The sequence below is a fragment of the Martes martes genome (genome assembly GCF_963455335.1).
Source record: "Martes martes genome assembly, chromosome: 13".
In the NCBI taxonomy this organism is placed as follows: Eukaryota; Metazoa; Chordata; class Mammalia; order Carnivora; family Mustelidae; genus Martes; species Martes martes.
The window spans coordinates 46,921,770-46,949,400 of NC_137901.1; the positions used below are offsets into that span (position 1 = coordinate 46,921,770).

The 27,631-nt window shown below is 45.7% G+C and overlaps 1 protein-coding gene across 2 annotated transcripts in view; it reads right to left on the bottom strand.

Moving 5' to 3' along the window:
• Positions 1-648: 648 nt before the first annotated feature.
• LAMA3 (laminin subunit alpha 3) overlaps positions 649-27,631 on the bottom strand; it is a gene marked incomplete at its 5' end in the record, with an annotated part of 268,142 nt that continues 241,159 nt past the window's right edge. For both annotated transcript variants that reach the window (XM_080821882.1, XM_080821881.1), the window contains 13 exons: positions 649-1,243; positions 1,988-2,107; positions 3,351-3,444; positions 5,663-5,793; positions 5,899-6,058; positions 11,035-11,175; positions 13,206-13,389; positions 16,558-16,727; positions 20,188-20,341; positions 21,449-21,580; positions 22,333-22,472; positions 24,977-25,117; positions 25,494-25,611. In XM_080821882.1, the coding sequence (XP_080678008.1) occupies positions 1,098-1,243; positions 1,988-2,107; positions 3,351-3,444; positions 5,663-5,793; positions 5,899-6,058; positions 11,035-11,175; positions 13,206-13,389; positions 16,558-16,727; positions 20,188-20,341; positions 21,449-21,580; positions 22,333-22,472; positions 24,977-25,117; positions 25,494-25,611 (1,831 nt within the window). In that variant the 3' untranslated portion in view covers positions 649-1,097. The remainder of the gene's footprint in view (positions 1,244-1,987; positions 2,108-3,350; positions 3,445-5,662; positions 5,794-5,898; positions 6,059-11,034; positions 11,176-13,205; positions 13,390-16,557; positions 16,728-20,187; positions 20,342-21,448; positions 21,581-22,332; positions 22,473-24,976; positions 25,118-25,493; positions 25,612-27,631) is intronic.

Consider the following 27,631-nt stretch of genomic DNA (forward strand, 5'->3'; position numbering starts at 1 on the left):
TCATAAAAGAGCACTGGGTTGAAGGGAGTGTGGCTCCATTTCAGAGGGAGAGGGCGGGGAGCAACGAGGATACTGCATAGGATTACTATGTCCAAATTTCAGAATTATTTGTTCTTTTTCTTCTGAGGGACAAATACCATGTAGAAGACATAAAAATGCTTAGTCTTCTTTGTTAGGAAGAGTGGTGCTGGGTAATAATATTGGCCTAGTACATGGCTCATTATTTTATAGATAAAATCAGAAGCAAGTCCTCCTTCCTACTAACTTCTGTTAGCTTGCCATGCAAAACTTTAATTATAGGATGTAGAGCCATCTCAGTTCTCCTCCTAGAGAATCTTTATCCTCAAGGAATTGATAATCATAATTGAGACTTGGTTGGTAGCAGACTATACGTGGGAAACCAAAGGGAAATAGAGGTTCATTAATTCGGTTTGTTAGTTATTTAAAAATTTTACGAATATTGCATGTCTCCCCAATTGGACTGCGTACTTGTTCAGAGCAGGATTTACTTCTTGTGCCTGATTGTATGTCCAACATTGGGCACGCAAAGTACCTCATCGCTATGTGCTTCATGATTATCTGCAGAAAATTATGTTGTAGGTAGCACGCTGAACATGTGCTGAAGAATTAGTATGATTAACAATGCCCATCAAGCCATTGGTTTAATGCTAATAAAACATCATCATTTAAGAATACACTGCCTTTATTTAACCCCATAAGTTATAAGCCCTTAACACATGTATAATTTTGGTGTTTTTAAAGTGCTTTAAAAGATATTTATTTTTTTTTAACCAGGTGGAAGATAATGTTATTTAGAAGACATTTCATTTTTAGTGGAAGAGGAGATTACCAAAAGCGTGTAACAATTTGTTCAACATCTTTCAGAAACAGGATTTTTATATAAAATACACATGGGGCACTGAGTGCCAAAATGATGAGTACGTGTGGTCAGAATTCAAAATGAGACTTGCTAGCAACCTTATCTAGAAGGTGTCTTAAGTCAAGAATGATCCTGTGGGGAGAAAGGGAGGTGTGTAGGGGAGCTGTGCTCTTGGAGGTCTAGTGCATGGCTTCTCTTGTTGTGCGATGGGTTTGAGTTAGTGGTGAGGACAGCCACTCAGATTGACAGTCCCCTGGATGTCCAGGGCTTCCGTGACAGGGATGGGAACGTGGTTGACTTGAATGTTCTTCAGACAGCCAAAAAATGATTCCCACACTGGGAGCTTCAGCGTCTTCAAATCGGCTTCAAGAGAAAAGGAGAGGCATTCAGTGGGTAATTCATTCTGTCAAGTGAATGTACCCAATTTTAAAAAGAGTCTTCTTAGAGCTCAAGGGACCGAGGGACTTGGGCCACCTGGTGGCCTCCTCCTTTGAGCTGGCACCCCACACCCCCACCTGCTATGATCAATCAACAAGGCTATTCTTCGAGTCCTTCGAAGAAGCCGATTCCACAGCCCAAATCAACAGATAATAACTCTGAACTCCAGTGCTTTTTATGGGTCATGGAAGACCCATAAAATTAACAAACTATTTGGAGGAACATAAAAGAAGGAAGAATGACAAAGCTCCTTCCAGGCAAAATTCCAGAACCTGCTTGCTCCTCGCATTCTGGCCCCCCAGAGCTTAATAACTCACCAGGAAAACTAAGCAACTGGAGAGAAGAGACCAATTTCTCAGCCCCTTTCCTGATTCTTTGCTGATACCAGGCTTCCAGGTTAACGCAGCCTTGCAAGAGGGGTTTATAAGTGATAGGCCTGGGACAGAAGCAGCAGCAGGAATGTGGCCTGGGCTATACAACGTGCCCATTGCTAGCAACTGAGTTTTCCCACATGTTGAAGCAAAGGGCTTCACTGTCTCCACCGTCCAGCCAACTGCTGCTCAGCTAACAACCCATGGGCTGGGGCGTTGGATTTGCTGGGCTAAGACGGACATGTTAAGAGCTGACATGGGGCAACATGGGTGTAGGAAAAGCCAAGACCAGAGTTACCTGGGACACCTCCAATGTGTAGTGGCTCACGAGTGTCGGCAGGTGGGAAGGGGAGCCGTCCAGCTGTGTAGCTGTTCTCTGCGTCCAGCTCTAGGTGCAGGATGTGCTGTTTGATGGTGACTGGGGGGAAAAGAAGCTGGTCAGGTCAGTCACCCAAGGAGAGCCCTGCCCAACATTTAAAGTCTATGCTAGTGTGTCACCACGGGCTTCTGCTCAACTCATTCCCGTGGGAGCGCTGCTGGTAGGAATTCAGTCAACCTAGACTCAAATTCAACCAATTTCTCAACACCAAGGGGTATTTAGGTGTTCTGCATACATTACATAATTCAATCCTTAAACGCATCTGTGAGGAATATATCTCACTCTTCTTTCCGAGAGAAGAGACTATGACTCTCAAGGCATTGAAGAGCCTGACCAGACAGTTACAAGTTGAATGGGTTGGGATTCAGAGTCCCATCTCCAGAGGTCCTGTTTATTTCATGTGATCTTAGCTTCTTTCCAGGGAGACACTGACTTCTGAAACCTGAGTCGCTTCTTGACCCTCCAAATAAAATTCCTCCAACGTTAAAAGTTGTCCCTAATCGCTGTGGAGTTAGCATTCCAATTAGACAGGCAGACACTAGCTTTTTTACAAAAGGTATTTTAGCCAATGCGCTTTAACGTATCTCCAAGCTCACGCGCACAGGTTACTCAGAAAACAGCAGACTGGCCGCGGGAGGCCAGGCCCTTCTCCACCCAGTGGTATGTCTACGTTGCTTGCAGTAACGTTAAATGGTGGTTAAAAAAACCAGCCCAACAATAAACTTTAACAATAGTAAGAGCAAATACTTACTGGGCCCTTCCTACTAACTGGACCCAGCGGGGCACTTTGCATACATTACCCCGTTTGATTTTCACCCTGGGAGGCGGAGGCTACTTTTTTACCTCCCTTGTGCAGAGGAGGAAACTGAAGATAAAGAGCAATTAAGTGGCTTGTTCAAGGTCACTTAGGTAAAGGCCTGAACTGATTTCCTCTTTGTTCTTTTTTCTTTCAGAGCCAAAATCTAAATCACAATGTTATACTGCCTTGAAAACAAACAGAGCGTATCAGTTTTCCGAGCTCAAAAAAAAAAAAAAAGAAAGAAATTCTCTGTAGGCCATGGAGGACGGAGGGCTACAGGTTGCAGCGACCCAGAACTGCATCAGCACAGCTGGGGTTGAGGATGGCGGTGTTCACACTGCTAACCCGGAGGGGGGTGGGGGGCGTGGCTGAGCTTGGCCAGACTCATGGATTGAGGAGCTGACGCTGCCTTAGGGACATTCAAGTCCAGAAGGAAAGGGAGACTGCTTCAGGGTGTGAACAACAGGCCACGGGCCATCATACCTGTCACGGAGTGCCACCGTCCGTCACACAGAGACCGCTTTGGTGTGACCGATGCCAAGATGCCCCCTGCCTCACTGTCCACGGAGGCCGTGACCTGGAACACACAGGCATTTTCCTATGGCCTTCAGAAGGGGCTGGTGGAGCCAACTTCCCGGCTTCCTCCCTTCCCAGCACTTGCCACCCCGCTAGTCAGAAGCATTTTAGACGTAAGCCCCCTCCCGCACCAGGAGATGATACGGGGGCCAGCTTTGCAAGAATCTCTCTGCTGCACCCCTCCCAGGCGAGCAAGCTGCAAACCCGGGGCCCAGCCTGCCGTAGCTGCCAAAGGCCACGAGCCCTGTCCTCCCAATCCAAACCCCTCCTCTGGCAGGCTCCACTCAGAGGGCACTGGTTAGCAGGGTAGAGCCTTCTCAGCTGTTAGCATGTGACAGTGGCTGTTTAGAAGGATGTGAAATTTGGAAGGCAAAAATGCTGGCTGAGGTGTACACCCTGCTGCGAGACCCAGACAAGGATAAAAATTCCATGAATGCACGCCTTACACGGGGCTCTTGTTCAACGAATTCAGCAAGCTCATGGACTGCATTTGTACGGGGCACGCGTCAGGGGTCAGGTCCTCATGCTAGCATGTAGAATCCTGAATTCCCCCTCTCTGGGCCAGGGCCAAGGGCTGAAGCAAGGTGAAGGAAGGCGAGGACTAAAATCAGCAAGTTGGTAACTAATTTGCATTTAATTTGCATGGAGCTAGATAGTGCTGCCAATTCTCAGGCAATTTTCCAGCTAAACAACGTCACTGCCCTTCCGGAGGTCTTCAGGTCTCAGTGTTTGTGTGTGTGATTATCTCCCCTCTAGAAGCCCTCCTGGAGCCCCTCCCCCTCCCCTGAAAAGCCGGCTTCTCTCCAGGCCAGCCAGCAAGGGGCTCCTTGTGCCTCTGGCCTGTCTGAGGCCTTGCTCACACTTAAAGGCCACATCTCAAATACAAAGTGTTCTAGGAGTTTGGGCTGTTTTATCTTCTGGGAGTTTACCCCTCATGGTTAATAAGCCGTGGAAGGGTAGAGGTGAAGGGAAATGGCATATTTTGGCTAAAAAGAAAAACACAGGCCCCCAATTGGAGCCCCCTAAGCCCCGTCACCAGACCAGGGCTGAATACCTAACCTCAGTGACCTTTCAACCTCCCCCAGAAATGGAGTCAATAGATCAGTCAGGAATTTTCTGAACAGCACCCATGACATTGTAATCTGTCACATGGGTCTTCTCCATCCCCCTCCCCCCACCAAATCCCACCCCAAAAGTTAGGTGAGGTAATCCACCTACTAAGACCCCCTGCCCTTCTCCTAATGGAAGGTGACCTTGCCTGGAAGAATCTTTTCTTTTCCTTTGCTTACGACTTCCTTGTCCCACCCTCGCTCCTTTCGTACAGCTCCTCAGAGCTCCCCTCTGCTTGCTAGATGGGATGCTGCCCGATTCATGACTCGAGTAAGGTCAACAAGATCTTCGAATTCACTCAGTTGAATTTTTGCTCTTTAACATGATCATGATTTGCTCTTTGCCTTGACGTCTTCCTGGGAGGACTTTTTTTTTTTTTTTTTTTTTTTTTTTTTTTTAGAGTTTTTGAAAAGGAAAGAGGTAGAACCTGGTGGTGAGAATAGGGTACTGACCAGGCCCATGAGGGATGGGCAGGAGGGAGCAGTAGATGCCTACACGGAAAGAGGAGTCCAGGTCAACCCAAAGGAAGCCTGGGGGGCAGACCGAGGGGCCAGCCTGGCTGTGGGGGCCGCAGAGGCTGGTGGGTGGTGTAGGGACCCTAAGGGAAATCCAAAACTGACTCAGGGGACACCAGCCATGGGCATGGGCATGACACGGCATAGAGAGCTGTTGGGAACATCTATTCCATGACTCCTGGGACTGCCCTTATGAGGAAAAGTGGAAATGTGACAAGGGTGAAGGGGAGGAGAGAAAAATGGACATTTATTGAATATATGACAATTTCTAGTCTCTTGACAAAAGCCCTAAGATATCAGCATTATTACCCACATTTTAAAGATAAAGAAAGTGAGTCTGAAGTAAGTTAAGTAGCTTCCCTAGGGCCATATAACTTAGTGGAGCAGGTAGAATTTGGCCCAGCTTGTTGGAGTTTTCTCAATTTTAAAGATGATGAACAGGAAACATGACCAAATGATTTGCTAAAGGAAAACACTAAGTTAGCCCTGAAATCAGGTCTCGTAAAACAAGATGGGATCCCACTCCCTCACAAATGCCACCCACTGTGGTCTCCAGCAATGAAACCCACAGACCCTGTCCTCACATGTGCGCACCTTTCCAGCCTCCAGATAAACACATAAGTGCCTCCCTGGCCGACTTCCGACGTGTATTAGGATGCCAGTAAGGCTTCTTGGGCGAATGCTGAAGACCAGCTTAAATTCGGGCCCCAATAGCACAGAGTTAGCTTTCAAAAGGAAAGAAAAAAAATTAGTTAAAATATCATAATTCAAGAAAAAAGGATCGAGTTCTTCAGACTCCCAGACCTAAATTCTTCGCAACTGCCCCTTACCTAGGACGACATGTCCTCCTTCCTGGGAGAAATAAATGCCTTTCTCCAAAGAGCCACCCAAGCAGGGGGACACACCAACGCTCAGAGAAGGGGTGTCCAGGGGTTTCCGATCCAACTGAAAGTTCCTCAGGCATCCCACAAAGCTGTTTTGGGGGAGGCTCTGCAACCAAGCAGAAGAGAAAGCAAGCTTCATTAAGTTAAGCCACACTTCCCAGAGACACAGGGGCAGCCAAGGTTAAGGGCAGGACACCTGTCTGCAGAAGGGGACAGGTAGGGGGATTCAACCATCCTGCCTGAGTCAGGTGGGCCTGACGGTTTCATTTGGCTTCCCGTCCTCACTGCCAAGAAAAGCCTGCACACCAGCTGTCTGGTGGGTGGCTAAAGTCTGAGGGGTCACCTGCGTGCAGGAGGCAGGGGTGGTGGAGGCTGCTGGCCAGTGCTGGTCAGTGACCTGACCCAGGTCTGCAGACGGGGCTACAAGAGGGGAACCTTCTGCCTTATGGTGTCCATATCTCACCGTCCTTTGCAGGTGCAAACCCCTTCTGATGGTTTCGTGAGCCTGTGTGATTGCTTAATGCAGGGCAGCTGACTGAAAAAGAGGCCAAAACATTCCCAAAATAATAAAGTGTAAAAAAGCTTCCTACGTTGTTGGGCTCAGTGCACCACCAACAAATCATGAATGCCGTGGAGTTAAAGGAAGACACGAGGCCCAGCCTCGGGGAGCATGCGGACAGCACCTCGAGCAGCCTACCGGGAACAAGGGCTCCTCACTGGGGGGCCCAAGGATGTACCTCTGGGGATTCTGTGATCTCTTAAGTTAGATACCGGATGTTCTCTGCGCTTTTTTCTGGGGAGAAAGACTGTAACTTTCAAGAAATTTTCAAAAAGAAATGGAAGACTCACTGAATAAAATCCTTAAACTTCCTTCCGGAATAAGTGCTTTTAGGACCCTGGAATCCTACACAACAGATGCAGGATAGGCTGTTTTAAGACATGGTGACATTAGAGACCCATATTAGGGATGGTGTCAGTATCAACGGTAAACTACCCATTGGACTCACAATGAAGTTTTTCGTGTCTTAAGATTTACCACCTAATCCAATGAAGAGCCTGTCTCTGAAACCAAGCTCAGACCGTCCCGGGGAGGTCATCACCTAACACTGAAGCCCTCACGGCCGACTGCAGATTTTGATGTTTAGAGGAGACGGTGATTGCATGTTGCCTGCCCTCTGAAAGGATATGGAGGAGAGAGTAAGTGTTGGTTTGCCCCCTCAAGCGGAAGGAATGCTGCAAGGAGAAACTTGGTGATGCAATGGAGTACCATGGGTTGTCCCTTATATTAGGATGCTGAGTGTGACTTATCCAGGACAAAAGAGTGTCCATATTGTGCTTCGGAATAGCTACCCCAACCTGTGACCTCTCTGAGAGGGAAATAGGTACAGAGGTTACAGAAAAGCAAACATTAACATTGAAGGTTCTCTTTGGCAATTAATGTTTTCTATTATATATGTACTATATGCTATATCACATATATATTACACAGTATTATATAATATCCATTATATATAATACACATGTATAGTTACATGCAGTATTAATATAAACTGATTATATATAACTATATTATATATTATAAATATATATGTATATTATATGTATAATAGGAAATAAAGCAAAACAATACTTTATGACTTGCTGGGGCTTTGGCCCAAACCCCAGTGCAAAACTCAAGTGGACCAGGCTGAGCCTATGCTCAGGCTGAGACATGGTGGCCAAAGTGAGGTCAGCCTGACCGCCTAGAATCCAAGTTGCCTGAAATTTCCTCTTCTAATTAGGTCCATTTCCAGGTCCAGATTTGAGTCTTGGGCCTTCCTCCCGCACTGCAAGCAAACATCACATCAGAATGGGCCAGCGGCCCCAAGGGAAGGGGCAAGAGCGGCTGAGCTGGGGCAGCACGTTCTGGGGAGGGCAGTTCTAGGCCTGGACTGTGTAGACAGCCACCTTATTTCACTGCATGGGAGCAAGAGGCAAATCGGGGAGAAGAAAGATAGCTGGGTGTGGTGCCCCAAGTGATGCAGATGTGATGGGGGCCCTGCTGGTGTGGGAGGAGAGAGAAGCAGCAGGGTGCCCGCGGAGCTCAGCCCCGGAGCCAGGACCACCTCAAAACCTTTGCCCTTGACAAATGTAGCACACATCCCTGCTTCCTGGGGACAAACGGACTTGTCTCTTTCCCTTAGCCCCAAGTTTTCCTAAGTTCGATTCTTGAGATAATTTTATTTCAGACACCAAATAACATTAAAACACATATTCACTTACCAAGTTTGTCCTTTTTCACTTCCCTTTCTAACCTTCTGATTAAGACAAGGAACACATTCTACTTTTGCATGAATATGTCTTAAATGCCACTTTTAATTATGTAACATGTATTGATCAGTTGTCAAACTCTTTTTTCTCCAAATGAAGGGAGCATAGCCACATTATCTGGCCAGACTTTAATAACACTATTTTATGTTTAAAATCACTATTATTGGGGCACCTGGGTGGCTCAGTGGGTTAAGCCTTTGCCTTCAGCTCAGGTCATGATCCCAGGGTTCTGGGATGGAGCCCCACATTGGGTTCTCTGCTCAGTGGGGAGCCTGCTTCCCCTTCTCTCTCTCTGCCTACTTGTGATCTCTGTCAAATAAATACATAAAATATTTTAAAAAAATCACTATTATATTATTACTATATATTAATACATAAGTGTATATATTACTATATATTTTATATATATATCTATCGTATAAATATATTATATAAATATAAATATACATGATAATGTTATAGTATATTATTATTAATATCATTATTTTGCGGTTACCTACTCTTTATGGCAAAAAATACTGGGTTTCCATGCATGGGGAGACAAAAACATACTTTAAATAAATTTAACTTTGGGGGGCGTGGGTGGCTCAGTTGATTAAGTGTCCCACTCTCAATTTCGGCTCAGGTCATGATCTCAGGGTTGTGAGATCAACCCCTACCTCTGGCTCTGTGCTGAGTGTGGAGCCAGCTGAAGATCCTCTCTATGTCCCTCCCCCCAACAGCACATGTTAAAAAAAAAAAATCAACACAACTTGTGGCGTTGACCAAGAGCAAGCTATTAAATAATTTTTTTACCTCTGTTTGGCAAAGATGCTGAATGTGACATAAATTGCTAAAGTTTGGAAAACAGTATCTTAATCAAAAATCTCCATCTACAATCTAAAACCTATGTTTGTGTATTTCCTGGAAGAGAAACTAACAGATTCATATTTATAAAGCCATGGAGAAGCCCTAGATTCATTCCTTCAGGCCAGTGTGTCAAGCTGAACCCTGAAAGTGAAGGGTTGGGAGGGCGCCTGGGTGGCTCCGTCGGTTCAGTGTCTGCTTTCAGCCAGGTCATGATCCCAAGGTCCTGGGATCGAGTCCTACATCGATCCCTGTACTGGGCTCCTTGATCAGCAGGGAGCCTGCTTCTCCCTCTCCCTCTGCCTGCTGCTCCCCCTGCTTGCTCGCTCTCTCTCTCTTTCACTATCTCTCTCTCTGTGTCAAATAAATAAAGAGAATCTTTTTTTCTTTAAAAAGTGAAGGGTTGGAAATGGGGAATATTCTCTGTGGGCTTTAGACATCAATTAGGGATTTTAAAAATTATTTAGAATATTTTGAGATTCTTGAATATTTTATATAATTATAATGATTACTTAAAATGTGAGACGTAACTGATATATAATATTATTTTCAGGTGTAAAAGCATAGTGATATTCTCTCTCTCTCTATATATATATATGTATTTATGTATATTATATAGTGGTATGATCACCACAATAAGTCTAGTTAACATCCATCGCTACACAAAGTTACAAGTCCCTTTCTTCTTGTGATGAGAACTTTCTTTGATCGACTTTCTTTGCAACTTTCAAATATATAATACAGTATTACTATTATTATTAACTATGGTCACCATGCCATACATTATATCCCCAGGACTTACTTGTTTTGTAACTGAAGTTTGTACCTTTCCACCACCTTCGTAATTTTATTATAAGGTGAATTATTTTTCTATATGGTTCCAAAGCATAACTACTTTTTTGCATCAAATGCTCCCCATGCTAAGTATAGTAATGATCCATCACCATACAGTTATTACAATATCACTGACCACAGACCTGCTATACTTTTCATCCCCATGACCTATTTATTTTACAACTGGAAATCTGTATCTCTTAATCCCTTTCTCCTATTTGGTCCATCTCCCACCTCTCCTTCTGCCAACCTCCGTTTTGTTACGAGTCTATTTGTTTTTTGCTTGCTTGTCCATATATATATATTTTTTAAAGATTTTATTTATTTGACAGACAGAGATCACAGGTAGGCAGAGAGGCAAGCTGAGAGAGAGGGGGAAGCAGGCTCCCTGCTGAGCAGAGAGCCCAGTGGGAGGCTCGATCCCAGGACCCTGGTATCATGACCTGAGCCAAAGGCAGAGGCTTTAACCCACTGAGCCACCCAGGCGCCCCGCATATGTTTTGTTTTTTAGAGTCTACATATGAGTAAAATTATATGGTATTTTTCTGATTTATTTCATCTGGCAAAATAGCCTCTATGTCCATCTCTCTTGCCATGAATGGCAAGATCTCATTCTTTTTTATGACTAATATTCCTCTGTGTGTCTATGTGTATGTGTATCACATCTTCACATCTTTATCCATTTACCTATCAGCAGACACTTGGGTTGCTTTTATGTCTTGGCTACTGTGAATACTGCTACAGTAAATACAGGAGTGTATATATCTTTTTGAATTAGGGTCTTTCTTCATTTTCTTTGGGTAAACTCTCAGCAGTGGAATTACTGGATTGTACGGAATTCCTATTCTTAATTTTCTGAGGAAACTCCACACTGCTTTCCACAGTGGCTGCACCAATTTACATTCCCATCACCAGGTCACAACGGTTCCCTTGTCCCCACATCTTCGCCAACACTTGTTATTTCTTGTCCTTTTGATAACAGCCATTCTGACAGCGGTGAGGTGCTCTCTCCTGGTGCTTTTGATTTGGATTTCCCTCATGATTAGTGATGCTGAGCATGTTTTCGTGTGTCTGTGAAGTGTAACTACTTACCTTTGGCTTCCCTGAGGGAGAGGATCCCAGGTAAACGGGTGCTCTGAGGCTGACGGTGGAATTTCCAGGCAAAGTTCCCTCCCGGGCCCTCAGACCATCCACAATCAAGTGCCCCTTCTCTCCATCTTGCCCAAACACCACCTTAAGGGTAAAGAAAATATATTAACATGTTTTATCTTTGACAATTGGTGATACATTTTATTACTCATCACAGGACATTTTTTTTAAACAATGTTTTTCTGTTCCTTCAAGGAGCTTTAAAAAGTCAGAAATTTGGGGGCTCAGCCATTAAGTGTCTGCCTTTGGCTCAGGTCATGATCCCAGGATCCTGGGATCAAGCCCTGCATAGGGCTCCCTGCTCAGTGGGAAGCCTGCTTCTCCCTCTCCCACTCCCCCTACTTGTGTTCCCTCTCACTCTGTATCTCTCTCTGTCAAATAAATAAATAAAATCTTTAAAAAAAAAATCAGAAAATTTTCTCTATACTGTTGTCATCGTCATCACGATTTTGTGAGATCATGTTAGATACTGAATAGAGGAAGCTAGAAAAGTGAGCTTTTTTTTTTCTTAAGACTTTATTTATTTGACAGAGAGAGAGATAGATCACAAGTAGGCAGAGAGGCAGACAGAGAGAAAGAGAGGGGGAAGCAGGCTCTCCGCTGAGCAGGGAGCCCGATGTAGGGCTTGATCCCAGGACCCTGGGATCATGACCTGAACTGAAGGCAGAGGCTTTAACCCACTGAGCCATCCAGGCACCCCCAGAAAAGTGAGTTTTACAAGGATTCCCCAGTGCGCCCGGGTGGCTTGGTTGAGCACCGGACTCTGGGTTTCGGCTCAGGTCACGGTCTCAGGGTCCTGGGATTGAGCCCCACTTTGGGCTCTGCGTTCAGTATGGAGTCTGCTTGTACATCTCCTGGTCTTTCTCCTCCCCCACTTGCATTCTCTCTCTCTCATATAGATGGATACAATATATATATATATTTTTAAATCCTTTGGCAGGGCTTCTGGAGCAAGGGGCCAGTGGCTACTTCTTTACTAAGTAAAGGAGCACACATTTTTCAACTCTTTGCTAGAAGTCAAGACCCCAAGGGCTCTACGGTGGATTCTGCCATCTCACGGCTATGAGACTGTTCACTAATGACTCCCCAACTTGTACTCCCAGCTGAGCCTCTGGCCTTTACTCTCTAGAGTGGTGGGCTTGAATGTCTGGCAGGCAACTCAGCAATAGGAGGTTCACAGCAGAACCCTGACTCTTGCCCAGCTCTAAACTGCTCCTTCCCAGCCCACATGCCCCCACTCCCCACTTTCTGCGTCTCAGTAGCAGTCCCTCTATTGTCCCAATTGCTGGTCCCAAATCACAGGACTTGATATGGACCCCTCTTTCTCTCACGCTCTACATGCGATCCTTCAGCAAGCCCGCTCGGTTTGGGGAGCACGTGCTAGGCAGGGTAATTCTGCCCCTGTTCCCTGTGGCCTCCTGAAGCAAAGGCAGTGGCATCCATCTGGCCACTCTTGTCCCCATTTCAGCTCTTCAGTTAAAGATGGCTTTGAAAACATCCACCTGTTCACGCAATGCTCGTTATTTAGTTGAAGAGTCTTCAGAAGCTTCAGAGATACTCGGAATAAAATCCAAGTCCTCACCTTGGCTGCAACACTTGTATGATCCGGGCCCTGCCTCTCTCTTGAATCCCAGCTCTTATCCCTTCTTATCCTGTATCTCTTGCCATCTGGGATGCCTTCAGGCAAGATCTGGAAAGCTAGGGATGTGGGTCTTGAAGCTTGTGTTATGCATTAGATATTCTGGGCTCAGAAAGGGGCCCCAGAGACCTGGACATTATCTTGACGGAGAGAAATGGTCCAGGCAGCAGGGATGGGATGGGGAGGGGACAGAGCCAGGGAGGCACGGTGGGGACTGAAGAAGCAGTGAATGGAGCCTATCTTGGCATTGAGACATCAATGCACAACATCCTCGCACGGTGTATGAAGTGGTCTTCATTGCCCAGGTGCTAGGGTGCTCGGTACCTCTGAGCACACAAACTCTGTCCGTGCTGAGCTCTGCGGCTGGCAGGAGGCTGAGACGCCTGTCCAGGTTCTCCACAGGGAGCTCCGCGGCAATGCGAGCTTCTCACGCAGCCCCCGCAGCCCCCGCAGCCCCCGCAGCCCTGGGGCTTACTGTGTGCCACTGCCCATCATTGCACTTCTCCTTGCTTTTGAGCTTCAGTTTCTTCCCGTCTGCCCCCAAGGCAAAGACCAGACGTCCCTTTGAGAGATAAAGAGCCATATAGGAGTTCAGAGTGCCCGTGAAGAACACGAGGCCTCTGGAAGAAGCCGTCTGCACGTCCACCGCAAACCGTGACCTGTGGGGAAAATAAAGCAACAGGCAAAGAAGGAAAGAGAGGTTTTTAGTGTTTTCCGGAGTCCCTGAAGCCGGAAGAGAGGGTGAGGCGTAAACACCCCAACCCCCATTATTCAAATGACAAACCAAGGCATGTGCTGGTTAAATGAACGATCTCTTTGGGGATTTTTTTTTTTTTTCTCTTTGGGAATTTTTAAAAGCTGTATGTGTGTGCAGGGGGGCAACTGGACTAACAAGGATTTGATTCAAGCATCAGGTAAGCATTTTCTTTCTGTGAGACATATTTAACACAGAGGCAGAAAAGTATGGATCCACTTTCTCCCATCCATCTTTCTATTTCTTGGACCTTAAGACCCCACCTATGATGGAACAGGAATTAAACAAGCATCAAGCAGTAAAAAAAAGAAAATGAAAGTTAATATTCCCTTGCATGGTGGTTACATAGTGTATGCCAATCTGGCTGAGCAAGCTTTACTTTGCACGAGAATTTACATTCACTCTTTTACCCAACCACCGATGCATCCAACAAATACTGAATGAGTGTGTAGCGTGAGTAAAGTCACTGTGGTGAGTGCTGGGAATGCAGAGATGGAGGTTTCGCTCTTAGGTATCTCTGGTGTACAGGTGCACTGACTGCGGTGCCTAAAAGGGCAGCATGCAAAGGTGGTGGGGGATCCCGGTATCGCAGGCGTCAACACCCACTCCTTGGGTGACGGAAGGCAGAACCTTGGTCTCTCCTGCTAAAAGCTGTATCCCCACTGGGTGCCTCATACACAGGAGGCACTTGACAAACAGTCGAGTGGAATTAAATAACTGAATAGTTGAATTAAATGGTAAATGGAAAACTTGGGAGGCAGAATCAGGAAGTGGAAGAGAAAACGACACTGTCACTTCTCTTTGCTTTTTAATACTGTGAAGCTGAGCAAACGCGGAGATACTTGAATTTTTTAGATGAGGGAGTTTCCTTGAGGACGGTGTTCTTCAAAATGAAAGGGAAATCTATATTTGTTAAATTAAACCAACCAGATGGTGACACTGCTCAATATTTCTCTTGGTGGAGCTGCGTGCGGAGGTTTGGAGGATGAGGGTTAGCCAATTTAAGGAGGATATTCGAACCTGCTACAGAATTAAAGTACTTTACATATGTGGGCTTGGTTATCAGGCTTGACATTTGCTTTCCAGAGTTATTTCTTAAAGCAGCTCTCTTTCATAAAAGGCTAACCGACTAACACCCAAAAAAGACTCCAGTGGATTCAAATCCCCGCGTACGAGGCTGCAGCTCTGACGCTTCATTGCTGGTGGATGGGAGAGTCAGGCAGAGTGAAGTGGCTTTTTTATACATTCATCAGCAGGAGAAAATAGTGGTGCAGCATTTCAAAGGAGAGGCAACGGATTGCTAGAATATAAATTCGAAGGAGAACAATGGAATAGTCCATATTCGGGACTTGCATGACCCTGAAAATATGCTCATCTATATACCATGCAAAGGAGTATCAACCATATATTATAACCAAAATGTATTAACCATATATTTACCACTTCCCCATTGATTACATATCCTGTGGTGTGACATGGGAAGGTGCTGGGGTTGAATCATCAGAAGAAGTCAGAGAACTCGCCACACTGAGCATGCTCTGGGAGGAGATGCATGCGAGACAGGAAGGGGCTTTGCAGGGAGGGGGAGGGCAGCGCTGGTGGAGGACAGCCAGAGCCCAGGCAGGAGGGTGGGGAGGCTGGGCAGCATCTGCAAGAGACTGCTGTCCCTAAGGTCAACTTGAACAAGAACACAGTGAGGGGGAGTGGGCCCTCCTCCCAAGAGGGAGCCCCAGGAAGGGCTAATAACTGAGTGGGACCTCCTTTCTCAGTCTCCGTTGGCAAGTCAGGGACCACCAGCCTTTCCGTGGCACAAACGGAGATGGGGAGCTGCTGGCATAGGGTTCTCCTTCTGAACTCCACCCTTCCCCTTTCCGGCCTTCGCAGCTGCCCGTGAATCATGCACTTGGGTTACTGAGTGGGCCTCCAAGGGCCAGCTCCTTGCAAGCTACTGCATCCCTCCCTACAAGGAAAGCATTATCAACTCCATTTAAGTGATGAGAAAACTGAGGTGCAAAGAGATGTCGCAACTTGCAAAAACACTGATGATGCCAAGTTCATGGAAAGAAAGCTGAGGCTTAGAAAAGTTGAACAACAGCCTATGGTACCCATCAACTGCCGCTCCAAACCCCCTTTGAGTGAAATGGCTGTAGGGCACCATGGGTGGCAGTCCTCAGCCCCCGTGCCCTCAGATCTGCAATGGCATATGGGTGACTCCCAGCCAAGGACCGAGCTCAACAGCAAAACTAGAGCCAGGCCATCGATGCCCAACATTGGACTCTTCTACAGGGTGACCCTTGCTTGCGGGGGCTCCATCATTCACAGGGGAAGGCTCTTGCCACCAGCCCCTGCTCCCTCCACCTTTATCTCCCACAGGAACAGTACATCTCTTGCAACATCTAATCCCTTCTTGCCATCTGCATCCCAGAAGGCCCACCTGGCAAACGGCCTGAGGTCACACAGCCTGAGTGGGGATTGAAAGCTGGGTTTTAAAGCCAGGCCATTTTGGCCCCAGGAAACTCTGCTTCTGTACATAAATCATAAAGGAATTTTGGCACTTTGTTATTTATGTCTCCAAATCACATGAAAATGACAAGCCTTGTTTTCTTACTTTTTTCCCTGACATAATTAATATCTCTGTTCACTCCCTCCTCCCCAGAAGACATGCGACTTGTTAGCACAAGAAATCCAAAAGGGCTCTCTAAAAATGATCTATGTGGCATTGAGTCTACTTACAAGAGTTATTTCTCTCGACTATAGAATGTCGAGAAGAAAGGTGATTTATCATAGAAATAAATAGCAGCTTTGAAAGGAAATATCAGTCGTATTTTTAGAACGCCGTCAATTCTACACCAGAGCCCGGTGGACTGTTGCAGCCCTGAGCAGCACATGTCACGTGTGCCTTCCAGCTGCGGAGACGGAGCACACTCGCGCAGTCACATGCTGTGCCCTGCGCGGGCCAGCACCCCTTTCCCCAAAAGGGGTGTTGCCACTTCGTTAGTGACAGGGGTGTGGTGTCCTGCTGGCTGACCTGCTCTGGGGTACAAATGAGGGGTTGGGTTCTGAGTCAAAATACCTGGGTGTCACCAACTCCTGGGGAATCGTGAACAGCAAGTGGCTGGTGGGCCTGTCCCCAAACCTGAGGGCTCCATGACTGGCCTGGGCCCCGGGAGGTGGTAGGCAAGACTGGGCCTCTCGCCATATCTCCATTCTCCGTGGGGAGGCCACCGGTGTGTCCTGCAACGGCTGCAAGGCAGAGAAGCAAAAACTTAGGAGAGCTCAGTATCAGGGGAAAGAGTAAAGAATACTTATCTTGCTAAGTGCCTCGCTCAGTTTTTACTCTAATCTTAGGAGATTAACTCAATAGAGATGACTTCATCCTTGGGGATGATGCATGTTCTTCCCATCCTCCACACAAGTCTGGCCTCTTTCCTGACAAGCTGCAGTGGGTATCCAGAGCCCCTCCCCACCATGGAGCTGTGGGAAAATCATGGCATCCTTGAGAGAGACAGCATTTGACCAGCAGCATGAGCCTGCACAGCCCATCAGAGGGACATGAGCCGCCGACCCTCCACCCCTCTTGGAGCCATTCCCTTGGGTTTCTGCAGCAGGGCAGTGCAAAAACAGAGAGCAGGAACCAGAAGGGGTATGTGTGTGTGAGAGAGAGAAGGGGCAGGGCATGGGGGTGGGGGCAGCCTGTCTTCACTTTAATCAGAATTGAACCATACACAGAAGAGTGTCCTGAGCTAGACGATGGGATGTGCTTTTGAACAGAACAAAGTTTTAATGCTCAAAAACAACTGTAATAAATATCAAGTAGTAGGAGAAAAAATGTTGTTAGAAACTGAGCCTCTCCAGCTGTTCCTCCCTTTTTCTTGGCTAGGGGGAGCCCACATTTTGATCCTGTGCCCATGACTCCCCCAAGACTCAGGGCTCAGCTGGCCTCTCTGTTTGTCCAAGGGGGAGGGCATGGATTCCCTGTGCCAGGGACTGGTTGGTTGAGGGATGAATATGTGACCTCCCTCTTGGCCAATGAGCTTGGAGAGGGAGTAAGGGGTGGGGCCTCTGAGAAAGACTTCTTTACTAATAAAGCCCAGCGGATCCTTGGACGTGGTGCTGGGCACTGCCCCGGTGAGGATAGGAAGCCCTGAGCTACACAGGATGGAGCTGAGATGAGCTTAGCTGGGCCAGGCCTCAAGCCCTACTTGTTCCCGAACTGTCTATTACTTGACTTCATAGCTCCTCTTACTGTTTAAGCCATTTTACACTTGGAGCTAATAGCTAAAGGCTTCCCAACAAATTTAAATTCCTTCAAGATCAGGTTTTCTGTATTTACCCTAAAGATACAAACCTAGCGAAGCGAAGGGGCGTGTGCTCCTGAATGTTTATAGCAGCAATGTCCATAATAGCCAAACTCTGGAAAGAGCCTAGATGCCCATCAACAGATGAATGGATAAAGAAGATGTGGTGTATATATACAGTGGAATACTATGCAGCCATCCTGCCTCTGGGCTTTGGGCTTCTGTTCATGCAGCAGCACCACTCACTTGTCTAAATCCAACCCATCCTCCAGACCCAGCTGGTGTGTCACCTCCTGATCTCTGGGGCAGGAAAATCTCTGCCACCCCAGGCCTAGTGCACGTTTTGTGCCTTTCACTTAGGTTGTTACCGTGTATAATGACCACAATTGATGCTCACAGGGTGCCAGGCACTTTGCTACATGTTTTGTGTTTATTACCCCATTTAACTCTCACAGCTCCGCTATGAGATATTACTTTATATATCCTCGTTATGTTGCAGGAAAATAAACCCACAGAGAGTTTGTATAATCACCCAAGGTCTCACACTTAGTAAGTGATAAAGCCTGATGCAAACCCAGCAAGTCTGACCCCAAAGTCTAGTCCTTAACCACAAAGCTTTGTTGCTTGTTCGCTTTCATTGCGTCAGTGAGCTTTCGGAGGCAGAATTAACGTCTTATTCCACCTAATCTGGGGGCTTGCACAGAACAGGGGCACAACTCAATACAGTGTGCTCGCTGGCGGCTCCCACATGGAGGGTTCCAGCCCCCACCCCTGCCATCTGCTGAGGCCCCCTCAGAGACACCTGACAGGCCCCGCCAGCTTTCTCCCTGGAGAAGTCCTGCAGGCTCCTGTCACTCAATATAAAACACACTCCCCTCAGTCTCTTCCTCCAAATACTTATCCTTCTCCTATCTCCATGAACGTCACCTCCATCCATCCAATAAGCCGGACTCGATGCCTTGGAATGATATTAACTCCTGACTCTCCCTTGCCACCCACATTCAATTATTATCCGGGTCCCGTACATTCTATCTTCTCAATAGCTTTGGATCCATTTCCTTCTCTCCATCTCCACCATCTCTGGGTTAATTCAGTCTCTCTGTGACCTTCAGCCTTCCCATGAAAAGAGGGAACACATGATCTCATTCCTGATGGAGCCATCCTAAAAATGTTCTTCTCCTAAGAGTAAAATGACTCCCCTCTACGAACTGTATTTCTTCTTAATAGCGTAGAACATTTCGGATGATGTGCTGTCTATTCAACTCTTCCAAATCACTGTGCCACAGGGAAAACATGGGCAGGCGAGCGGCACGGGGCTGATGGTGAGTGAAAAGTGTGTTGAAGAGAAGCGCATTCATGTTAAGAGGGCACGGGCTGTGGTGGGGGGGCTGTCTGGTTTTGAATTCCAACCTCGCCTTCTATCTGTGGGAACCTGGGCTCGCTGCTTACCTTTCTACCCTGCAGCATTTTCTTCTGTTAACATGTGGCTAGTCACAGACTCCCTGGCTACTTTTACTTTAGGATGGTGATATGGAAGTTTAGAAGCTTAGTAATACTATTTCCCACACAAGGTTACTTGCAGATTTAGTAAGAAAAGCCCCTTAAAGGGCTTAGCGCGATGGCTGGCACAAGGGAGGTACTCAGCGTAACCCATTAATCGTTTTAATTGTAACCTCCGGACGTGGGGAGGTCAGACTGTCGACCTCGGGCACAGCAAGGAATTCTTTAAGTCCTAACCCTGTGTCCAATTCTGACGATGCTTCTGCTCCTTCAAATCAGAAATTGTACTTCCTTTCAGCCTCTCTTAGCGCTGTACATTAGAATCACCTGGAAGCTTTACAAGCTCCTGCCACTTGCCACCCCCCCTCCCCCAGGTCAAGAGCATCTGACCTGATTGAGGGGGATGCAACCTGAGCCTTAGGCTTTTAAAAGCTCCCCAGCTGTTTCTAATGGGCAGTCAAGGTCAAATCACACTGGCCTGGGTGCGTGCATACATGTTGTCATGAGAGGCGGGGTGGAGGGCTGTCTGTGGGCGGGGAAGGGGCATGACTCCTGTATTCTAGAGAACACTGTACCTGTTGGAGATACAACAGAAGTGTCAAAAGAGCAAGACATCCTCTGTAGGACTTGAGAAACTTCAATTTGCTCTGTCGGCAAAAATTGCCCAATTTTCACCAAGGTACAAAGTAAAAGAGGGGAAACCTTTTTTTTTTTACATTTTGGTATAATCCAACTATTGTTGACCCATCAATCCCACTTCCTGGGGGCACCGACCACCAAGGGATCAGGCGATTTATACCCTTTGCTTCACTCCCACCCCCCTTCCGCAACATCTCACATGAGGCAGGATTTGCTTCTGAGAATCCTGGGGGGGAAGAAGCAAAGCCAGTGTTGGGGACCCTTACCTGGTTGATATTGAAAGTGTGGGATTTGTTAAGCCTTGTAGAACCTCTAAGCAACAGGAGGAAAGGCGGTGGGTTTAAACTGCAGCCTCCCAGGGACACGTCTCTCTTGAAAGTTTTACTGGTCAAATCCAGGACCGCAGGACTCTCTGATTGCCTGGAACGAGGGTGGAGAAGAAAACCACTGTCCAACTCTGAAATCTCAAGGAAGATACGCTGGCAGATAGAGCTTGCTTCAAAGCCACACGTTCTTACTGTCGGGCTTTAGGCAAACTTTCATTTCCTACCTGCACATTACATCCAGAGGAGACACCGGGCTCAGAGAGGAGGACGATGTGCTGTGAGCCATTTCTGCAGTCCCTAAAATTCCCAGCACCTTGCCTTGCTCACAGGAAGGCTTGAGAAATTTCATTGGCTTGAAAGGTTAAAGGCTGGGGCAAAGCTAGAGTATGATAGTGTGTTCTCTGAAACAGGGGTCATTTAGAAATGTGAAAATGAACTATGCACAGAGGAGAAAAGTGGGCGCTGATGACCTAGAATGATGGTGAGCATCAGGAAACCCTAGAGGCGAGTTTGCAGATGGGTTAATCTTGCTGCATTTGAGAAGGGAGTCTCACAGATAAATCTGCTTGTGTCATGACTGTTGTCTGAGCCTTGATGGACAGTAGGAGACCCCAAGCGCCCCCACAGGTTGCCAAGGTTCCTGATCAGTCCCGGGCCCTCCTTCTGCCCTGGGGAGGGTTTTGACTTTTATCTAAAAAGCAATCATTTTTAATCAAAAGAAAAGAACAGCTGAACATTTGCCTGCAAGCACCAGGCTCCTCTCTCTATGAAAAGTCACAGTCAGGTTCGACATGTGGTGGTCTGGTTTCCAAGCTGTGCTGGCCCATGCAAGTCCTCAGCCCCCCAAAATCAGGGGAGCACTGATAAAATCAAACTGCATGATTTTGATTAAAATGGAGTAAAATTTCAGTATGGAAAATCTTCAGGGCCATACTCTGAAAGGTAAGTTTCAGTAGACCTTTTCTAAGGTTCTGTGCCAAAGCTGCTCCTACAAAGGGAGGCTGGGCCCTGGGCAGGTGTTTATGGGAGGTGGTTTGTTTTTAATGTGTGTATCTTGTCTAAGAAGGTGTTTGAAAGTTGATGCCATGAGAGCCTCACGCAGCACGTGGTGACAAACCCAACTTCACTACCAGAGCAAGGAGATGCCCTTTCTGGAGGCAGGTCACACTCGTCAGCCATACACCCTGTAAAGGGCACGCACCTCCGGATGAAAACGTTGCTGATACAACCCTCGAAGTGACTCCCGCCCAGATACAGCGGATGCTGGGTACCCGACAAGTCTTGTAGCCTTTGGTTGCTTTTCAGAGTCTGGTCGTCAATGAGAAGCCGGAGTCTGGAAGAGGAGGAAGGCAAAACAAGAGTGAGAATGGTAGGGAAGGAAAGTTTCTCACCCCAACGCCAACTTAGGGTCTTCGACTCAGACTCCGTATCTTTAACCTAAAGTAACTTGTTCAATGAGGTTTATTTTTAAAGAGCACTGAAATTGTTTTTCATGTATTTCTTTTTTTAATTACATTTTTATTATTCTATACATAAAGTGCACATATCCTGTGTGCTCAGTGAATTTTTTGCAATGTGACGACACCAATGACACCAGCGCCCAGCCAAAGAAGCAGAAGCCACCAGCACTCAGGAACCCAGCCATGTGCTCCCTTTTCCCCGTCTGAGGGTATAACCCCCGAATCCTGAATTCTGATAAAAGAAATTAACTTTGCCTGTTTTTGAATTTTATATCAATGACATCATAGGAGATGAATTCTTCTATGTGCAACCTCTTTGACTCAGCAGGACGCTGCCAAGTTCATCCACGTCATACAGTTAGAGATCTTTTGTGCTCATTACTTGGTTTCATTCCCACCATCTGAATAGACCACAGTTCGTTGATCCAAACCCCTTTTGGCTGATGGATTTTTATCTACATATTTTTTAAATAAGGACATTGATATAGAACCAGGAAGAAGGCTAAGACTTACTGGTAGTATAGTGTTAGCATCAAGGACACATACTTCACAAAAAAGATACTAGAAAATTCCATCAAACTAAATAAAAGTCTTAGGACTCTGGCAAAAGTGCTGTCGCACTCACCCAGAGTTGTCACTTATCACAGATACGTAATGCAGTGAACCATCCGTGTATGTCTTCGGAGATTTAAAAATCGGGCTGTTGCTATCCCTGGTGTTGAGTTCAATGTGACCGTCTTCCAGGGAGATCTGCAGGTTCCGGGTCTGAAACCATCATAGAATATACCTGTCAATGTCATTAATTTCCACTGAAAGATTATGACGATATCAATACTGAAGTTATGGTCAACACTATGGATGAAACAGTCAGGATGTTTTGACCCAAATGTTTTGACTTCAGTATTTCAGTTTAAAGATTATTTTGGAATATTCTGACTCTGTGTTTATGAATATAAAAGTCTTATGCAGATTATTTCAACACTGATGAATCTCAAAAGCCTCTTATGGACCTATGTCCATAAACTAATTTTTTTTTAAAGATTTTATTTATTTGACAGAGATAGAGAAAGCACAAGCAGGCAGAGCAGTAGACAGAGAGAGAGGGAGAAGCAGGCTCCCCACTGAGCAGCGAGTCCAATGCAGGGCTCAATCCTAGGACCCTGGGATCATGACCTGAGCTGAAGGCAAACACTCAACTGACTGAGCCACCCACGTTCCCCCACCTTTTTTTCTCTTTTTTTCTTTTTCCAATTTAACTTCTCCATCAATGATACAAAACAGTTTTGTTGTTGTTTTTTTTTTTTTTCTGAAGTTATTTTCATTAGGATCAATTCTTTTCTGAATCAATTTTGAGATGAAGACTTGATTCATCCCTTTCTTAAAATATATGATTATAGCAATGATATCTTCTCTTTAGTCATTATGAATTTTTAATTTTCTGGTCATAATTTCTAGGAAGTTCAATTTTCTAATGTCAAACTCTACAGACTGAAATTCTGGCATGATGATTTGGTTCTGTCAACTCTTAATAAAAAATATGTGTAGTTTTTGCAGTTGTCATTTTAATTTTGTTGATTTTTTTTCTATCAAGTACAATTTTTGCAGTTTTCAACAAGATGTCATCATTCAGTGAGCTTTTAATCCAAAACAATTATTATGGGGGTGGCTGGATGGCTCAGTGGGTTAAGTATTACAGATACGACGATTTTGACTCTTGATTTCGGCTCATATCACGATCTCAGAGTCCTGGGATCAAACCCCACACTGGGTTTTGCACTCAGCAGCGAGCCTTCTTGGGGATTCTCTTTCTCTTCTTCTCCTTCTGCCCCTCCCCCTCTCTCAAATAAAGAAATCTTTTTTAAAAAATAGAACAATTTTATAGTGTGTGGTTGTCACCACTGTCAGTTTTATTTTTATTCTTTTCAGTTGGTAATTTTCATTATGAACTGGATAAATGCCAGTTTATATGTATGCCTTAGCTCACCCGCTAGGAGTTGCAGGCAGTGTTCCTGGGATATCTCTAGGATCCCTCCATTGTCGAGGAGTGATCCCCTCTTTTGCTAAATCAACTCTTCTGCCAGCCTTTGACCATTTTGTATACTGTGTACTCCGTGTCCCTACCCTTGGCAGGGGAAACAAGCACCAGATGTCAAAAGAGCTAGGTTGAAACACCCTACTTTGATCGGAAGGACACTCTTGCAGTCAAAATACTGGCATGTGCTTCTTCAGGGGATAGTTTAAAAAAAAATCTCTAGCAGAGTCAGGGTTTGCGGGGTAGAGACAGAAAAAATGAAACAAGTTGGGATCGGGAGGGACACAAACCATAAGAGACTCTTCATCTCACAAAACAAACTGAGGGTTGCTCGGGGGGAGGGTGGTCGGATTATGGACACTGGGGAGGGTATGTGCTATGGTGAGTGATGTGAAGTGTGTAAACCTGACGATTCACAGACCTGTACCCCTGGGGCAAATAATACATTATATGTTAATAAAAATAATTAATTAAAAAAATCTCTAAAGGCTGATGAGCAAATATATATCAAGAGAGACGAGGATTTCTAATATGACATCACCACAGAATCCGCTACCATTCTTCCTTTCAATAAATACTAATGTTTGTTGTGCAGACAATCCTAAAGAAACAAAGCCAAGAATGTCAATATTCTACTTCTATGCTAAAATCTGCTTCATTCCACAAGGGGATTTCTAAATATTAGTTAACACTTATACCTACATAACCGCACAAGGGAAATCCTATGAAGCTGTAGAGGGTACCATCTTGTCGCTCTGTTGTACATGAACAAAGAGCCAAGGACCCTATCTTCTCTCATTCCCCAGACGTAAATATTGTCCAACCAGCTACTGCTGCAAAAAAGGAATCTGAAGAGCTATCTTCTGTGAAATCAAAAAGGAATAGTGGGGATACATTTGGATTTTTTTCCTATATCGAAAACTTCAGGCTCCATTATTACTTTCCACAGTTATAATTCACCTTAACTCATGAAATAGACCCAGGAAGAATGAAAACGAGTCCATGAGTACATACAAATTCAACTCTGTAAACTCTAATGTACTTTCTTAGCCTTATTTCTTTTAGGACTTGCCCCACGATGAAGGGTAACCTCCATGCTTGAAACAGGCAATGTCATTTACAGTGTGGTGATGGATGAAATGCCCAACTAGTTTACCTTCAAAATCTCTCTATTGTTTTTGACATCAAACTTGATTCAGGTTTAAATCTTATTCAGTATTCATACGTTATTTCATACCTGTGCCTGGAGATTAAATAACATGCCACCGGGTTGAAAGGTCTGAAACCCAAAGGAGGCCTGGAATTCGTTGGGCAAAGGGAGGTCCAAATCAGTAAACCTCAACTGTCCACCCCTGGAGAATGAGGCAGATCGCACGAGCTGAAATGCAAGTGTGGAATAAATTACTGGCATTGGAATGATTTGATGGCTGACATTCAGGATCTTATCCTGTATCACTTCACCTGACCTATCTAATGTGGTTTCTGTTGCTTCAGAGAGAAACACAGTTTGCTTTTCTGTGTGAGTTTTGTGTGTCCAGTTGGTATTTCTTCTTTCCTACAAATGTAATACGCAGACCGGAAGGGGTTCTGTGTCTTGCAAACATGGGGGATGCAGAAATGAATCAGTTCACCGTAATACTGTGTGCTACCAGAAAAACTCAAAAGTTGGTCTGTAAATGAATACAGGGCTGTAAATGAGTACAAGACGGGCTGGCTGGGGAGAAGCGCTGCCCTGCAAGGTTTTGAATTCTTACCTTCCAGTCTTCTGAGCATTTTTTGGTGACTCCCACAGTGTCATTCAACCTAACAACACCGCTGGTTTTCTTCAGATTTTTCATGCAGCCTCGGAAAGCAGGTGTAGAAATGTTAAACCTGATTTGGGGTACAAAAAAGAAAGAGATGTACCAGACCAGGCTTGTCTGAGAACTGGAGCTGAAACTCTCCCCGCCATCTGGTCCTTCTTACCCACAAACGAGTATGTGTTTTGTGGGTATCTGTTCTCACGGGATTTCTACAACACTACTTATTTCGTGAAGCTGAGAAAATCGACTTCCTTTCTCTGAGATCCCACATTCTCAGCTTTAAAAATGAATGTAATAGTGTTGACAGAAGAATGGCTAGTGTCCTCAAAAAGTACAGAGACAGAAAAGGTAGATCTCTAGAATTGCTCCCTGCTCTCCTTCCAGAGTCATGGTGATACGGGGTGACTAGGAAGTGTTTCAACAAATGAACACGCCATAAATATTAGATAAATACATATTAATAAGCACATTATTTATTAGAGCCAAGAATGCCCTAGAAAAGGCTTTGCTTTTTTTCTGTCCACTTTTAAGTTAGTTACTGTTAACTCCATAGAAACAAACGGTTGCATTTTGGTTCTAGTCAGTGATGAAAAAATGTGGCTTGGTATTTCATCCAGGCCAAGCTGGAACAATGGAAAGCATTGTGAGGATTAAACAAGTTAATGCACAGGAATTCTTGGCATTGTGTGTGGCTGTGACTGCTCAGGGGCTGTTTCTGAGAGCTCAGGGCTCTGCACCCACACTGCCTGGGTTCAAGCCCTTTTCTGGCAACGTAACTATCCTGCGACTGTTTCCTCCTTCCTACAACGGGAATGTGTTCATCTGTCTCATGGGGTTGTCGTGAATTTAGGTGGGAGTTAAGATGTGTGCCCCACTGAAATGGTGCCTGGGACAGAGTGAGGGCCCCGTGTGAGGTGCCGGGGTTAGGAACTCCCCCCTCATGAGGAGAGTCCTCATAATGAGAGCAATTTCTTTCTACAGCAATTCTGCCTTTGTGACTACCTTGGCATTCTGCCCCCCCACCTTTTTTTTTTTTTCTTGACATTTCCCCTTTGATTTGACTTGGATCTGTCTGGAGCTGACTTCACATAAAACATTAACACAGATGAACTGACTGGAGTCCAGGCAAATATTTGTGTTTCTTAAACAAATGATGTACGGAGGAAAACACAAAGCTGCTTTTCTTATAAATCCCTAAGGCGGCTCACCTTTCTAAATGGAAAAGTATCTGCATTCATTTTTATTTAAATCATTATAAATAGTTGAGCTACAGGTAATGCACATTAAATTAAATTTCATTAGAAGGGGAAGGAAGAAATGAATCCTCACGGGCATGGCAGCTTGAGCGTAATTATTTTATGAAGATGGCTTTTTGCCTCAGAAAAGAAGGAAAATTCCTATTAACTGCTGGAGCTCATCTATTTACACATATTTTAACATCCATTCGCTCTTGGGTTTCCATGGGGTTCAGACCCCTCGCCATCCCCTGAGGTCCTTCTTTCCGTGTAGTCTAGGTCAAAGGTAGAAGAGAAGCAGAGTGGGGAGGAAAGGCAGCTGGCAGATCCATATGGAGCCCTATTCTGCATAAGGCACTGTTATTCTAGTCTCACCATGACCTTTCCAGGGAGGTATTTTCCTCTCCAACGTTCACCAAGCTCTTACCGCGTGCTGGAACTGCTCTAACTCCTTGACTCACTTTGAATCGTCACAGGACCCTGAGAGGTGGGGAGCTACTCTGACCGTGTCCCCGAGGCCGCATGGGGAGGCGTGGGGAGACTTAGCAACTTGTCTAAGGTCATGTGGCAAGGAAATGGCAGCTCTGGGATCTGAGTGGTCAGCGTGTCCTACCAACTAGGGTAACTCAAGTCCCTGCTCTTTACACTTAGACAGTCTGTGTTCCCACAGTGCTCAGAAGAGTTATGAGTCTTTCCCATGGGAGAACAGTTATCTCCAGCAGAGATATTAAGATGGAGATCTATTTCCACTCTTCTGGGGTGTTTTGGTTACTCTGGCTCATCGGAGGGCCTAGACTTCCACATTTGCTCCAGGAGGCAAGGGCTGAACACACTTGCTAGAGGGATGTGATCGTG